The sequence below is a fragment of the Nicotiana sylvestris genome, chromosome 2, assembly GCF_000393655.2.
Source record: "Nicotiana sylvestris chromosome 2, ASM39365v2, whole genome shotgun sequence".
Lineage (NCBI taxonomy): Eukaryota > Viridiplantae > Streptophyta > Magnoliopsida > Solanales > Solanaceae > Nicotiana > Nicotiana sylvestris.
Window position 1 is genome coordinate 166,033,194 of NC_091058.1, and position 17,275 is coordinate 166,050,468.

At 35.3% G+C, this 17,275-nt stretch overlaps 1 protein-coding gene across 2 annotated transcripts; it reads left to right on the forward strand.

Annotated features, from left to right (window-relative positions):
- The first annotated feature begins 858 nt into the window (after nt 1-858).
- On the forward strand, nt 859-12,575 carry LOC104248846 (calcium permeable stress-gated cation channel 1-like). 2 transcript variants are annotated; one of them, XM_009805173.2, is made up of 12 exons: nt 859-1,096; nt 1,892-2,212; nt 3,044-3,190; nt 3,670-3,805; nt 4,631-4,732; nt 5,631-5,750; nt 5,875-5,955; nt 6,313-6,653; nt 8,715-8,960; nt 9,420-9,744; nt 10,338-10,571; nt 11,868-12,575. In XM_009805173.2, exons 2-12 carry the CDS (start codon nt 1,899-1,901, stop codon nt 12,126-12,128), a joined length of 2,307 nt encoding a protein of 768 aa, XP_009803475.1. In that variant the 5' UTR covers nt 859-1,096; nt 1,892-1,898; the 3' UTR covers nt 12,129-12,575. The 2 variants fall into 2 exon arrangements, with proteins under 2 accessions (XP_009803475.1, XP_070023641.1); XM_070167540.1 differs by lacking the exon at nt 859-1,096 and adding an exon at nt 1,266-1,290.
- Nucleotides 12,576-17,275: the final 4,700 nt, after the last annotated feature.

Below are 17,275 nucleotides of genomic sequence, written 5' to 3' on the forward strand. Positions count from 1 at the left end.
GGAGATTAGAGTACCTATGTATGAACTTCCAGCATATTATATTGGAATTCCATCACATTATAAATTTCTAGCATGTTATGCTGGAAGTTCACATGTAAAAAATTCGAACTCCAACATATTATGCTGAAATATTTCCGAATTTTGAACAATGTTTTTGTTCAGATTTATCTTTACATGAAAAGTTGCTAAATTTTGATTACTTTTGAAATTGTGGCTATTTTTCAATTACCACTTGTAAATTTGGCTATTTTTGCATTTCACCCTAATTCAATTAAGTTCAGTTATTGCTTGTTCAGTATATTGCACAGAATATTTTTCTTTTATTTCCTTTTTCCCTTCTATCGGACAAGAAAGGTGATATATTTAATAATATATATATATATATATATATATATATAAATATTTAAATGATCAGATCCCTGCACTAAGTACATGCAAATCTTTATGATAAGTATTGCCATTGACAACCTATATAAAAATAATATTACTTCCATCTCAATTTTTGTGACGGTATTAAGATATCGAAAATTAAACGAGTTTTTTTTTTCATGATTTTTTTATATATCTTTTAAATATTTTGACTTTTCATTTATTGTGACTTATAGTAGTAGTAATTTTCACGTTGTTTTCAAATATAAAAAGATTAATATGCTATAATAGATTTGATTATAATGATAGTGCAAAAATGTTGAACACAGTTAATATGTATAACTAAAATCCTATAAGAAATTATATACTAATATAGAAGTAACGGTTGCTATACCTATAATAAGGTCCTTATTAACAACCGACGTGGCCTTTCTTGACATCCAAAGGAGGATGGCGAATCTCACAACTTATTGAACACGCACTTTACATTTTGGAAAGAAAAAAAGGAATCAACTGTAGAAGAAAAGTGAATTAATTCAGGAATGTTCGTAGCTTTCATTGAGTTATGAAGTAATCCCTATACTCTCCGATAGGCAACTGTTACTTTCTCTGTGTCATGAGCTTTGGCTTTGGCTTTGGCTTTTCTCCTCTATTTTAATTTTTTCATTGCGGCCGGGTTTTAAAATTCCGTACGCAGAAGCAGCTTCACCTCTGTAATCAGAAAAAGGTTTCACACAATCTATGTTTTTTTTCGTTTCATGCATTTCAGTTCTCATGACTTTGTGAAATAGGTTTCGTATTTTTGTATTTTAAGTGTTTCTGCATGATCTAATACTGCCACTGTTCCAGTTTTGGTAAACCTATTTCCTCTTTTTGGTCTGTTCCAAAAAGAACGATTATAACCACACAAATACAAATACTGTGAGCTCTTTTAACTTGTTTAGGACCACAAATTTCAAAAGTATTCACAACATTTGTCTCCTATTATTTTTTTAATTTGGTTGTTTAGTTCGATGAACTTTGTTAGTGTTTCTCTTTTTGTGCTTCCTTAATCGTAATCAGTTAATTTCTTAATGTGTAACCAGTGCTTATATATGCATCTCTGCGGGGCTATAATCTATTGTCTTTTTCTTTTATCATTACTAGTTTATCCAAAGATAAATGAGAAGCTTATTCAACTATTTCCCATTGTATATGGTTTTTCCCTTTATTTTTTTCAATTCATGAATTTGTAAACGATAAATTAGTCATGCATAAATGTGTAAAAAGTTGATGGTAAGTGCTATTTTCGCTGACCTTTTATCAACTATCTGGTCTGTAATTTAGAATTGAACATGCGTTTATAGTCTGCATTTTGAGAGTTCTGTTGTAGTCCATGTAAGGCCTAAGCTCACATAGAAATTTAGAGCAAATGGATAAAGAATTATTCAATATAGACAGCCGACCCCGATTAATATAGGATTGAGAAAAATTTGAATCATTTGATCATCCAAGCACGAGACTTGATATCTTTTGTTTACAGGTAGAAGATGGCAACACTGGGAGATATAGGAGTTTCTGCAGCTATAAATATTCTCTCTGCATTTATCTTCCTGTTGGCATTTGCAATTCTGCGGCTCCAACCACTCAACGACAGAGTGTACTTCCCAAAATGGTATCTTATGGGTTTGAGAAATGGTGTGACGCAGTCTGGTGCAATTGTCAAAAAAATTGTTAATTTGGATTGGAGGGCATATATAAGGTTTCTGAACTGGGTGCCGGATGCACTAAAAATGCCTGAACTTGAGCTCATTGACCATGCAGGACTGGACTCTGCTGTTTATTTACGGATCTACTTGCTAGGGTATGCCTTTGGAATTAGTTATACGATTATTTCAATATATATCTTGCTGTTGCAATATCTAGTTATACGTGTTTAGTGACTTTTAGTTCCTCTTTCAATAGTAGTGGGAAGAGATGCATCATGCTTTAAAAGGGAAGCACTGAATTCATTTTACCTTAATAGAACAAACTATAGTTTTTTTTCTTTTCCAAAAGAAACTTATTGGAATTGACTTCAATGTAAATCCATGTACTAAACCGCAAAATAATTTCTTTGCTTTGGATTGATGTGAAGAATGGACGTTCACCTTTTATGCAGCTATATCTTTGATAGGATAAACTTCGAATAAGAAACAATAAACTGAGGGAGAGCTACAAAACATCATTTCTCTTCTGAAGCAGCTAGTTGATCACATTCAACACGGACCTTTAATATGATTATCTTAAAGGCAAGAAAAAGGAGAAATACAGATGTAGTGTCTCGATTAACCTTTTCTATGTGGTCATCACTATATCTCTGGCGTAAATCTTGTTAAAGCAAGACTGTTGAGCAAGGCACATATTCGCAATAATCTCTTCTTCTTTTACTTGGAAAAGTGATGAGAAGGAGAGTGGGAGATGAGGCAAATGTATTGATTTCTTTCTCTTTCTCCTTTCTTATGAAAGGTGGCCTTATGAGTTTCAATTTTGAAAGGAAAAAAAAACTTCTACAATACAGGATTTGTTTAATCATTTACAGTTTATACAATCCAGCTCTTTCCTTTTCAACTGGAAAGAGTATTTCCTTTGCTGGAATTTTGAGTTACACCGAGGAACTGAATATCTGATGTCAATTATGGCTTCTGATTCGCAGGCTAAAAATTTTTGTTCCTATTACATTGCTTGCTTTTACTGTACTAGTACCTGTTCATTGGACAAATAGCACTCTTAGAAAGTCCGGGTTTACTTACAGTGACGTTGATAAGCTCTCCATTTCAAATGTTCCACTCGGATCACAAAGGTTAGACACTTTTTCTTTTTTAAGTGTTTGATTAAATAGACTCATCATTACCAAGTTCTTATTCTTGTACCTACTTATATGATACAGCATATTTTTGGTCCTAGGTTTTAAACCTGTAGCCTTTTATGTCTACACTTTGAAATATGCACATTTTGTATCTGTCTAATTTTATTATAAGGCTATTCTTATGATTCCAAGAAGCTATTTCCCTTTCTTGGGTCAGGGAACTTGCCATACGTTATGAACATTATGATGAACAATTCATATGACTTATCAAAACAAAAATAAAAATAAAAAATAAAAGGAGGTTCACTTCTTGTGTGGATTGGAGTCCATACTTCTCATTAAAAATGTGTTAAACTTATTCTTCGTTGTTACTTGTTTGCTGTATGTCGCAATATGTTTCTGGTTGCTTTATCTTTCACAGCTATATAGATTGCTTCCTGCAATGACTTGTCTTGAACATTGGATGTTTTCAGGTTTTGGACTCATATCATTATGGCCTATGCCATTACAGTTTGGACATGCTATGTCTTACAAAGGGAGTATGCAAAAGTTGCAGCTATGAGGTTGCTGTTTCTTGCATCTGAAAAACGTCGTCCTGATCAATTTACAGTATGTGAAACTGAAACTCTGAAATTCTTCTGTATTAACTATTTACAAGTTTCCATTCTGGATCTAGTGTTCAAAGACTAGAATATATAATCTTTCGTACATGGAAACTTATAAATATAACAATTGATGCATAGATAGAATTGTAATGGCTAGTTTTTCTTTTTTAAAATCTTAACTGTTCAAAATACAAGAACTGAAAGTTTAAATATTTTTACATTCATGATATGTGTAGTTTGTTTGAATTACCTAAATATGTGGGACGATCTTCTGAAATATCTGAATTGACTTTACAAAGGCGAACCTATTTTTCTTTGCCTCATAAAAATCTCTTCTAATATTTGGTTCCACAAAGGAATTTAAAGTTATGGTCTGTTTTCTGAATTGATCCTTATGATATTCATGTTATTGATATGATGGGCTTGATTAAAGAAACTCTAATTTTAAAGTTCTAGCCATAAATAGATTTCTTCTTAACTCTTTGTCAATTCCTTGACCAGAAGAAAGTTGATGCATGTGGTAAAATTCAGCAGTAGAGTTCAGTGAGTATACCTGCATGGGTTTTACTTGTGCAATTCTTTTTTCTTTGTATCAACTAGTTGTCGGAATACTCTTATATCTCTTGACACATAATGGTTCTGACTCACTCTCTTCAGGAACATCTCCGAAATGATCGTGATTCTCATTATTGATATGCTACAATTGCTAATGTCTTTCAGCCAGTTTTACTAGATAGTCGTGATAACAACTTCCTATTACAATCTTGAGCACTGTCGTACAGAAAATCTTTTTACATCATTTATTGAGCTAAAATTTGATTGTTCTCAGGTCCTTGTCAGAAACGTTCCACCTGACACTCATGAATCAGTCGGTGAATGTGTAGAGCACTTTTTCCTGGTTAATCATACAGATCATTACCTCACACACCAGGTTTGTACTTGATAGTACATGTATATGATATATGCAACTTAGGAGTGACTTAAGATTCTTTTGAGTTGTAAGCGTCTTCTTTGTACATATTTTTCCTCTCCTTTTGAATATTGGGTAATCATGTACTGCATCTTGTGATTACTGGATATTTGCCATGTTGAGATTTCATCTCTAAGAAATATGTCAAAGAACAATAGGATTACCATTTGCGACATTAGTGTTATCTTTTCTCAGAAAAAAGATAAGATATAATTCAGAAAGGGAGGAAGAATAGAAGATGGGATGATACCGTCGTGTTTTATACGATAAATGTACAAGAGCGTAAAATTCAGTTCTTCAAGACCATCTCATTCTGTTTCTACTCGCAACCACGGATAATGTCTACTAAGGATATTTTAGGTGTCATAAGTTATGGTTGAAACCCGTTCTAAATAAAAGTAGATATAGACAAGATTGTAACAAAATGGCAAAACAAAGTTTTTTCATGGATCTAGATTTAAGTTTTAACCGGTAAAGCCAAGGAAATAAAATGTTGAACCATCCAATAAGGATGGTACATATTTAACCTTTTCTATAAGATTTTCTGTACATGGAGATTTTATCTTATAGACGATGATTACCACTTCTGGACAATTCATTTATCACAAGTTTTTGTCAAGTTCTGAAAGCTTGTTACCCTCTTGCTTAGAAATGTTTTTTTTCCTTGAAGAACCTAACTTTTCAACGATCAGGCTTTCTGGTTATGGTCATAAATGTATTTTATCTCTTCTCTTCATGAGAAGTCACTTGCATGCCTGATCTTACAATTAATAGGATGATTTGTTTCAAATTGTTAATTGCAGTTTAAATTTTAATAAAAACTGTTTATCTTTATTCATTTAGTTGGGTCGTACTGCAGGTTGTTTACAACGCCAACAAACTAGCAAAATTGGTCAAGGAGAAGAAGAGTAAGCAAAATTGGCTTGACTATTACCAACTAAAGTATTCTAGAAATAAATCAAATCGGCCCATGATGAAGGTATGTATAGTTTGGAGTTTTTATTTCTCTTTCAGGATATCTTGAAACATTCTATGATGCTCCACTATTTCTCTGTCTACCTCAAGCATAACTTGTATTTTTAAATTCCTTCTCAAACTTGCAGACTGGTTTACTTGGTCTTTTTGGAAATAAAGTGGATGCGATCGACTATCAGACTGCTGAAGTTGAAAGACTATCGAAAGAGGTAACCAATCTTGAGTAAGCTTTGCTAACTGTCATGTTGATTGATCTCTACTTCTTTCTCAAACCACTCGTGAAAGCGTATTCTATAATCCTCTATCAACTACTTTTGACATTGCCTGGTCCATGGGTACCAAATGCTTTTATTTGGTTAGAAATAATAAGAATTTTCTTAAATTCAGACGGGAAGCTTTTAGAAAATTCTGTGCTTTCAGGCATCCATGCCTTTCTGTTAATTGAAAAAGAAAAAGTCCTGTAGTTTAATCACGTATCTTTTGAGCTTGTTACCTTTTTGGTTTTATTGCTATTACAGTAGATTAGCTTTAGTTTTACCTGTCTTAATTTCTTGCTTTACATGTAGATAGCTGAAGAGAGAGAGCGGGTTAAAAATGACCCAAAATCTATCATGCCGACGGCATTTGTCTCGTTTAAAACACGGTGGGGTGCTGCTGTTTGTGCTCAAACTCAGCAGTCAAGAAATCCGACTTTGTGGTTAACTGAATGGGCTCCAGAGCCGCGTGATGTATATTGGAGAAACCTGGCGATTCCCTATGTGTCTTTAACAATTAGGAGGCTCATAATCGGTGTTGCTTTCTTTTTCCTCACATTCTTCTTCATGATTCCTATCACATTTGTCCAAACACTTGCAACTATTGAGGGGATCAGGAAAGTAGTGCCATTCCTAAAAGTTATCATTGACATGTGAGTATGCCACATTATAGTACTCTTATTCCGATCCACTATCTCTCTTTTTCAATATTTGCTCTATCTCCTACTTATTCAAGTGCTATGATATTTTTGTTCATCTATTTGTATGAGTTTCTCAAAAATGGTGGTAAAATTAGTTTGATAGCGAAACAAATGGTCCGGTATCTAAATATTGAAGAAAATTAAATGCTCTAGTATCTTAATCTATGCTTCATAATGATGCATAGGACTTCGCTTAACGTGATCAAATATGAAGGTTGGATAATCATGTTCAATAGTGCATATTTCCTTTTGTACATTTAAGAGAGTATTATTTACTTTTCATTGAAAATGGAGTCTTAACCAGTTCTGTTGATAGGCCATTATTCACACAAGAGTTGCTTGACAGAAGTCTTGCAACTTATGTGCTAAATGACATTTCCTTTCTAGAGAGAATATTTGTTGGGAGAACGACTTAACAGAGGAGATGATATATTGACAATTTATTTGAGTTTTGATCGTCGATACTGCTGACCCCACAAATTTTGAAAAACAAAAAATGCTCATGTGTATGTTATTTGCAAGACCTGGGTGAGGATGGTGGGTAGAGACTCGAAACACTTCCCAGTTCTAATGGGGTTGCAGTAGGGGTCTGCTTTAAGCCCGTTTTTATTTGCCTTGACGTTGGATGTACTTACGCGTCATATTCAAGGGGAAGTGTCATGGTATATGTTATTTGCAGACGATATTGTTCTGATTGACGAGACGCGAAGTGGTGTTAACGCGAGGCTGGAGGTTTGGAGACAGAATATAAAGTCAAAAGGTTTCAAGTTGAGCAGGATCAAAACACAATACTTGGAGTGCAAGTTTAGTGACGAGAATCATGAGGCCGACGTGGCTGTGACGCTTGACAACCAAGTCCTCCGCAAGAAGGGTAGTTTCGAATATCTGGGGTCTGTATTTCAAGGGAATAGGGAGAATGACAAGGATATCACACATTGTATTGGAGCGGGATGGTTGACAAGGAGGCTCGCATCCGGTGTTTTGTGTGATAAGAATGTGCCGCCTAGACTTAAAGGTTAATTCTACAAAGTGGTGGTTAGATCGACTTATGTTATATATGACAGAGTGTTGGCCAGTTAAGAACTCTCATGTCCAGAAAATGAAGTAGTAGAGATGAGGATGCTAAGATGGATGTGCGGGCATACTAGGAGAGATATGACTAGGAATGAAGTTATCCGGGACAAGGCGGGAGTGGCCCCGTAGAGGACAAGATGCGAGAAGGGAGGTTGAGATGGTACGGGCATGTGAAGAGGAGAGACGCAGACGCCTTTGTGAGGAGGTGTGAGAGATAGGCCGTCGTGGGCATGAGAAGAGGTAGAGGTAGGCCTAAAAAGTATTGGAGTGAGGTGATTTGGCAGGACATGGCGCGACTTCAGCTTACGGAGGACATACCCTTGATAGGAGGATGTTGAGGTCGATGATTAGGGTAGAAGGTTAGGGGGTAGTTGAGTGTATTCCTTTGCCATTCTCATGGCAGTAGTATTAGACTTGCATTTTTGTTTGTTGAGTTATGTGTCTACCTATTATTTCTTTCACTTCAATTATTTTACTATACCACTGTTGTTACTGCTTGTTGATACTACTCATTTTTATTTTGTCCTTGAGCCGAGGGTCTCCGGAAACAGTCTCTCTATCTTCACAGGGTAGGGGTAAGGTCTGCATGCATATTACCCTCCCCGACCCTACTTGTGGGACTATACCGGGTATGTTGGTGTTGTTGTTAAAACTGCTCTTGCGGTGTTGCCCACCATAGCATGAAGATTGAAATGTCATGAATAGATCAGAATTGATGCAGTAATTCATAAATGGTCTACTAAATGGATCTCTTCTATGTTATTTCTCACCATTCTATGTGGTAATTATGCAAAAGAATTCTGTTGGCTGAGTTATTGCTTTGTTTCAAGCATGATTGTTGAACTTGTGGTTAACCCCCCCCCCCCCCCCCCAAATTTATGGTTGTTCATTTTATGCTTAGGTCTTTGTACTAATAATTCCACCAAATCTGTCGTGCAGACCTTTCGTCAAGTCATTCATCCAAGGTTTTCTACCTGGGATTGCTTTGAAGATCTTTCTCATAGTTTTGCCGAGGATACTGATGCTGATGTCCAAATTTGAGGGCTGGGAAAGTATATCAGCTCTGGAAAGAAGATCTGCATCTAAATACTACATCTTTAACTTTGTGAATGTCTTTCTTGGGAGCATAATTGCAGGAGCTGCATTCGAACAGCTAAAAACTTTTCTTCATCAGTCAGCAAATGAGTAAGTTGAAGTGTCATTATTGAATTTTTATCACTCTTTATTTCTCTTTATACAGGAATAAATTCCATCAAGCAAGCTAGAAACTATTGTATTAAACCTCGCAATATCACTGTTGAATTAATATAGTACTAGAAAGCAGAACCTTGAAATCAATGGTTATGAATAAGGACAAGCGCAAAATAGGAATCCTTTTTTTTTGCTAGCTAATACAATGTGCAGACAAATTGCAGCAACTGTCATTGTGTCTTAGCTCGTCAAGCATTTCAATGAGGAAATATGTCTCTAATATCTATTCAAGGCCTCTGATTCCTCCGAATTCTGCTATGACATTTACGTTGCAGTGTGTTAACACATACATGATAGTACTAGCTCTCCTTATTCCAATTTCCGGATCTTTTCTATCATTTTACTTGAATATTATGTTGCCTAAGCACTACAAGATTCTGTCTTTTGCTGCAGAATTCCTAAAACAATTGGTGTTGCTATCCCAATGAAAGCAACTTTCTTCATAACTTACATAATGGTTGACGGATGGGCTGGTATTGCTGGAGAGATCTTAAGGCTGAAGCCACTAATAATCTTCCACTTGAAGAACTTTTTCTTGGTCAAGACTGAAAATGATAGAAAGAAGGCAATGAATGCTGGAAGCCTTGGTTTCAACACTGGAGAACCGCAGATACAATTATACTTCTTATTGGGCCTTGTCTATGCTGTGGTCACGCCATTTCTGCTTCCTTTCATACTGGTGTTCTTTGGCCTGGCGTTCATTGTGTTCCGGCATCAGGTTATCTTTTCACTTTTTAAGTCTTCTTAATTGATAAAGCTTTTTGTTCTTTAGATAGTGCAGTTATAATGAGTCAAAATTCAAGAGTTTCACATGTAGGCTAATGTAAACTTGATATCTTTTAAAGTAGTTGTGTATCCTCTAATACCAACTTAGACAAATCAAGAATCATGTCAGCTTTGATGTTCAGTTATCCAGTGGATGCAAGGTTTTCAGATTATGCTGGTAATATGAAGTTTTTTTATATACGGTATCAACTGGTGTCCTTGTTAAATAATCTGAAGACACATATGACATTCGAGTGAGGCGACGAGTTCCTATCCGTGTTGGGACAGATGCATCTTTAGCGAACAGACCTATTGACCTATTTGTACTATTAACATAGAGGGATGAGCAGTGTCCACCATCTCTATGAGCGTCTTTATTTTATGGGCGTACTGGTTACTTGGTTTCTCTATGATGATTGTGCATGACAATAGCAAATAAGATTGGATTGAAGATGAGTTTGCTATTCTCCTAGTAATATTTCTTGGAAGTGTGATCAGCACTGTCCATTCGGCTTCTCTAATGGGTTCCTTTTTCATGTTATGCAGATTATAAATGTATACAATCAAAAGTATGAAAGTGGAGCAGCATTCTGGCCAGATGTTCATGGACGTATAATATTCGCTCTGGTCTTCTCTCAGTTATCTTTACTTGGGTTGCTAGGTACAAAACATGCTGCTCAGTCAGCACCTTTCCTTATCGCCCTTCCAGTTCTGACCATCTCTTTTCACAAATTCTGTAAAGGACGTTATGAGCCAGCTTTCACCAGATATCCACTTCAGGTGTGTAGAACATGCAGTTTACAAGAAGATGTTCCATTATTACTTCAAATATACATGTATATCATGTGGATCTTGAACTTCATATGTCCTCTGCATTTTAAACTTGACTTAATACCGCTAAATGGAAGTCCCGAAATAAATTTGAGATCAATATTACTGGTATCTCCACTGTTCCTTTAGGAAACATATGATATTTCAAAAGCATTTTAGGCCTCTTTTCCACAGTAACGCGAATGTACATATCATCTTAAGACTCATCAGGACAAAATTTATTGATTGAAGATGACCTCTCATGTTCTTCTCCGAAATAGGATTTTATAATAGTCAAAAGTGCTGTGCACCATCTTCTTCTTGTATGACAGAAATATGAGAAGGTTATGTTACTGAAGTTGATATAAAGATATAGTTGTAATGTTTATTTACCTATTTGAATATTATCTGAGTCCAATGCATTATTTTTATACAATTAGTTTTTTTTGTTACTTCAAAAGTTGATTGCCAAATTGTTTTTCCTATTCTGTTGGACTCTCTTTTTTTTCCAGTTTTTTCCTCTGATATTTCTAAAACCTTTTCTCACTCATCTGAAGCAGTTCGATAAGGAGTGTCCCTTCACCAATTTTCCTTTGATATTCTAAACATAACAACTTTTTTTAGTCTGATCCAATTTAAATTTATGGTAATGAATCAATCGGTCCTTGATTACTTTTTAAGGAATCTTTTAAACACCTTTTATTGTTGTAAGTTCACGATGTTTCTGATAATCTTTTGTTTTTTAATTTTGAAATTTAATTGGAGGATATCCTTGTCAGCACCAAAATAGAAAGAAGAGACTTATATATTCTGTAGAAAGTAGTATTTGCTAATGTGGTGCCCAATATATGTGGCTCTTGGTTCCGCTGTTGACTTGCAAAGGTAATAATGACAATTTCTTGTGGCGTCAAGGTTCTTGAAAATAACCATATCATACTTATTTTGGTATGATGATGGCATGACTTGTTGAGCTTAAATGAAAAAACATGATCAGTGAGGATTTATATAGCTGCACCAACTTGTTTGGGAATCATATAACCTACTACCAACTTGTTTGGGATTGAGACGTAGTTGTTGTTATATTAGTTCAGCTGCATCTATGTGTATTTTTTCTTCGGGATGAAGATTTGCTTGTGTTGATCTCAAATGACTGCTAGATATCATTAGCAAGGGGTCTAGGTACAGTCACATGGAATTTTAAGACACAGCCTTAACTTGAATATTTATTTTTCTCTAAAAGGACAACTTCCTTTTCTTGGATTTCAGGAAGCGAGAAGGAAAGATACTTTAGAACGAGCAAAAGAGCCCAATCTCAACTTAAAAGCGTACCTTCAAAATGCTTATTTGCACCCTGTTTTTAAAAGTGATGATGAAGATGAAGATGAGGAGTTTGACGATAAGTTGGAGAGTAATGGAACTGTGCTGGTCCCAACGAAGCGCCAGTCAAGAGAAAATACTCCAGCGCCCAGCAGAATGAGTGCCAACTCTTCTCCTTCACGTCCTAATGCAATTGACCAGATACAATAACTGCTTTGTTTTTCAAGGATGTGAGAGTCCACCTTTAATGCTAAATGTAAATTGACATCAGTCCAAATAAGTTGCCAAGTTTGGACATGGTCCTTCTACTTGAATGAGCAAGAGTTGCTGGCTGCAGCCTGTGGCTAATGAAACTTAAAGGAATCAAAGGAAATGGGTATCTTTCAGTGGACAGTTGGAATCTGCTATCTTTAAGGAGGTCACTATTGTATTGAGACCAAATGTTATAGATCTGTGAGCTTTGTGGAGAGTCACACCTTCACTTTCTTCCTGTTGAAGATGTGAAGTTACAAGTTTGGTACGCTGACTTCAACACTCTTAATTGGCCAGGTACATTAATTATGCTAGCACCTTTGTAGTATGTCATACAAATATATATTGTAAAAAAGCTTGTAAAGCAAATGCTTTTTACTCATAATACTGTGCTTCGATTGAGCATATCTGGAATTAAATATTTTAAAAATTTGTTTCTACGGGTGGTCAGAGTGTTATTTCTGCATATGAGCCTGAAAAGGAAGCTTACTTAGAAGAGTATTATAGGATGTAAGATGTCAAAGAAATGAGTTGATCGGCTTATGACTGCTTTGGTGTACTTCTTCAATAATACATGAGCTGACAAAGGGACGAAAGTGAATCAATTTCGAACTTTTACTTAAAATTTAAGCATGCAGGCGTAAGAAACATAAATAAAACTTCATAACTGAAGCTCTAGGCTCTACATATGTTGCTGATGGAGCTGTACAACGCTATATATATCTCCTGCACAATGGGAAGATGTGACGGGACAAATATATAAGTGATGGCATCCTTTGTTTTTGTATCCGATTTTGTTTTTCATGAATGACTAAACATTTTCTTGAAAATAAAAAATAAAAGTCATTAATCCGAGGGGATCAATTTAGGTATATACTCCTTTGTGACTCTAACTAGGTCAATACATTTATTGCTTCCAGAGAAAGTCCAATTGAAGTTCACTATGAATCTTTAGGTACTTTTCATTTTAATTAAAAACAAACTCTTTTTCTACCCATTCAAACCACATTGTCCTGTATCGAGGAATTGAAGAAGTTATACACGAGTGTTTCCGCGCCAAAAAAAAACTGTTGGTATTTTATTATTAATAGTTGGCAATACAAATATATTTTCTCTTTTCGTCTTCTTAAGACGAGGGTCTATCGGAAACAACCTCTCTACTTCCTTGGAGTAGGGGTAAGGTCTGCGTATACACTAGCCTCCCCAAACCCCACTTGTAAGATTTTACTGCATCGTTGTTGTTGTTGTTGGCAATGTAAAATCAAAGATTTCTTTGTAGTTCCTTTTTCTTCTTCTTATTTTTTTTCTCTTATGTGAAACATAAGAGTCCCATATGGATTAGGAAGAACATTATGTTCCACTTTATATAAAGTTGTTCTTTATTGAGCTAGTAAAGAGCCAGTAAAAGGGAGTGTGACCTCGCGCACATGAGAAAATGAATTGGAAGGCAAAACTGGTTGATTAATGCCACGATCCGGAATCCCCAACCTCAGGATCGTGATGTCGCCTAACAAGCAAGCTGACGTGAAATAAGTAATTAACCAATTCTAACATCTAAAAACAAAAATAATGATATTTAACGAGAAATAAATGCCAAATCTAATATAGTATGAATATAAACCATGTGATACTAACTACTCCCAGAAATCCGGAGTCACGAGTACACGAGCAACTAGAAGTCTACAAACATAGTCTGAAATAAATACAACTCTTAGAAAGAGATAAATAGTAAAAGTAGGAAATGGAAGGGGACTTCAAGGTTTGCAAACGCCAACAGATCTACCTCGAGTTTCCGTTTGAAAGTGATCCGAGTCAACGCACCTCTAGCACCGCTGGGACCAATACCAATATCTACACAAGACGTAGAGAAGTGTAGTATGAGTACAACCTACCCAAATAACAAGAAGAATGATAGAATATTAACTGGAAAGGGACATATGAAAGGGGAAAATATTATACAAAAACAGAAATTACGAAATCATGAAATAACACCTTCCGAATTAAGCTACAATATAACTAAGTAAATCGCCAAAACAAGGAAATGAAAATGGCACGGCATCACCCTTCGTGTTTTTACTCTCGTTCTCACTATGTAATATCATGAATATAATGACACGGCATCATCCTTCGTGCATTTACTCACCGGCACGACATCACTATGTAATATCATGAATATAATGACACGGCATCATCCTTCGTGCATTTACTCACCGGCACGACATCACCCGTCGTGCTTTTACTCTCAAATCTCTCAATATGTGATAATGAATGCAAATAAGGCACGACAACACCCTTCTTGCTTTTCTCTCTTCCTCACCAAGCAACAATATAAATCCGAATAATAAAAATAAGGCGGGGAATAATTTCACTTGAAATATGGTGCCATGATATCCAACTTCAACTTCTTCAAAATAAGCAATAAATACGAAACGAATAATTAAGAGAAGTAATAATCTAACCTAAGCATAAATAACATAATTAACGAAATAATATAATACAAAAAAATAATTTTCACCCGCATGCTTTAACTCAATGACAACGCATAGGTACTCATCACATCACATATACGATGTCCCTACACATAAAAACACGTAGCAAATAGACCAACAAGTCCTAATCCCTCAAGTCAAGGTTAACCGCGACACTTATCTCACTTCGCAATCAAAGAAATCAAAGGCCTTTTGAACAAGCCTCCAAACCAACCAAATCTAGTAAGTTATCGATCAAATGGTTCAAAATAAGCTTTAGACACTACCCATCAATGAAAAAGGTTCAATTTTGATCATTTTTTAAAAAAAGTCAACTAAAGTCAATCCCGGGCCCTCTTGGTCAAAACTCGATGTTCGGACCAAAATCCAATTACTCATTCATCCCCGAGCCCGGTTATGTAATTTATTTCGAAATCTTACCTCAATTTGAGGTCTAAATCTCAATTTTACAAAATTCTCAATTTCTATCCAAATCCCTAATTTCTTCCATGGAAATCCAAGATTTGATATTGAAAATACATGAAAAGTAATGGGTAGTTGAAAAGAAATGAATTAAAGTTACTTACCAACGATTTTGGAAGGAAATTCTCTTGAAAAATCGTCTCTAAAGTGTTTAAGATTGAGAAATGGTATAAACTGAGCTACGTCCCAATTTTTTCTTCTTTTACCTAGCTGCAGATGTCGCAATTGGGAAGTCTTGTTCACAATCGCGAACATCGCAAATGTGAGACGAGCGTCGCAAATGCGAACCCTATCACAGAAGTCCAGAAGTCGCAATTGCGATAAAGATATCGCAAATGCGAAGATCCCACCTTCGCAATTGCGGCCGAAATCTTTACAAATGTGAAGATGCCCTAGTGTTGCCAAGCATCGCAAATGCGACCATGTTATTGCAAAAGCAATCCTGAGCAGTTTGAAATTGCAAACATTTTTCTCGCAAATGCGAGGTTATCCAATCCCAGGCCCTGCTCGCAAATGCTAATATTTGTTCGCAAATACGAGATCTGCATCAGACACCAGATCTGGCATTGCACAGAAACCTTTGCACTATTTCAAACTACTCCGAAATACGTCTGAAACACACCCGAACCCCTCAGGCTCCAAACCAAACATACACACAAGTGTAGTAACATCATACAAATTTTCTCGCACGATCAAAATACCAAAGTAATACCTAAAACTATGAATCGAATATCAAAATGCATGAAATTTACAAAGAAACACAAGAACTTCCAAATTCGCAACCGTGCGTCTGAATCCTATCAAATTAACTCCGTTTTGCACCAAATTTTGCATACAAGTCTTAAATAGTAAAATGAACCTATACCAAGTTTCGGAACCGAAATTCGAACCCGGTATCCATAAAGTCAAACTACAATCAAACCTCGAAAAATCTTTAAACCTTCAAATTACTAGTTTTCAACAAATCAATTCAAATCAAGTTAGGGACTTCCGAATTCAATTCCAGGCATACGACCAAGTCCAAAATCATGATACGGACCCAGCTGAATCATCAAAATACCGATCCGAGGTCGTTTACATAAAAATATTGACCGTACTCAACTCAAGTCATTTTAAAGCTAAAGTTCATGTTATCTTCAATTTCTCACATAAAATCTTTTCAGAAAAAGATACCGACTAAGCACACAAATCAAAAAATATTAAAACGGAACTGATCGAGGTCTCGAAATACAAATATAAGAGCTAAAACCCAAAATGACCTATCGAATCATCACAATTAAGCCCCTACGCGCACGATATTATACGTGAGGCCGTGATCACTTACGATGCACCTGTACATAGTCCATTCGTAGAGTGGAATTGTCTATAAAATATTGCTGAAAATAGTTTTTTTTTTTTTTTTTTGGTAAAACTTGATTTAATATGTTAGTTTGTGGGTAACTTAATTTCTTTGTTGCACCATTATACTCATATATCCGAATTTTGTGTTGATATAAGAACATTTCATCATACAAACATTACAAAGCTTTGATGAACATAGTTTTGTTTTGCAAGATTTTTTGTTACTCTTCCTATGCTAACAACTTGATTTGCCCCACCCCCCTCCAACCCATCATTTCCTCTTTTGGTTAGTCAGCTTAAGGGTGTGTGGGGTTTGCCCTTATAGCTTTTTATAAGTTAAAAATTAAAAAGTGCTGTTTTCCTATTTATTCTGATAACCCCTACTATCTGAATCTTGGAAAGACGGCCAGTGATTTTCACAACTTCCAAGTCAACAATACGTACCAAACTGCCAGTGACATTAATGATAAACTTAATTTGGCTACAAGTAAAAAGCTACCGTGTTCTAAACAATATTTCATTAATAAATATTTAAATTAGAATGATACAATTATTAGTTAGGGAGTTAAATCACTTTTATATTGTGAATCTTTAAAATAGTTTAAGAATTTTAGTTCAAAATATTTGATTTAGAGAAACCTTTTTTAAAAAAATTATTGTTTTTATTTCAAAAAATCAAGGCACTAATACTACTTTATTATTTTTATGTGAAAGTCCGTATTAGTGGTTAGATATTCAAATGTTATTCTTAAAAGCGTAATTAATTTAAACCCTATGACCATTCATATATTGCTAAATGGAAAAGATTTACTT

Excerpts from the sequence above, each read along its gene's own strand:
- LOC104248846 (XM_009805173.2), top strand. The coding sequence starts at position 1,899 with ATGGCAACACTGGGAGATATAGGAGTTTCTGCAGCTATAAATATTCTC. Across the intron at positions 4,733-5,630 it reads ATCATTACCTCACACACCAG|GTTGTTTACAACGCCAACAA; the intron begins GTTTGTACTTGA and ends GTCGTACTGCAG. Across the intron at positions 10,572-11,867 it reads TCACCAGATATCCACTTCAG|GAAGCGAGAAGGAAAGATAC; the intron begins GTGTGTAGAACA and ends CTTGGATTTCAG.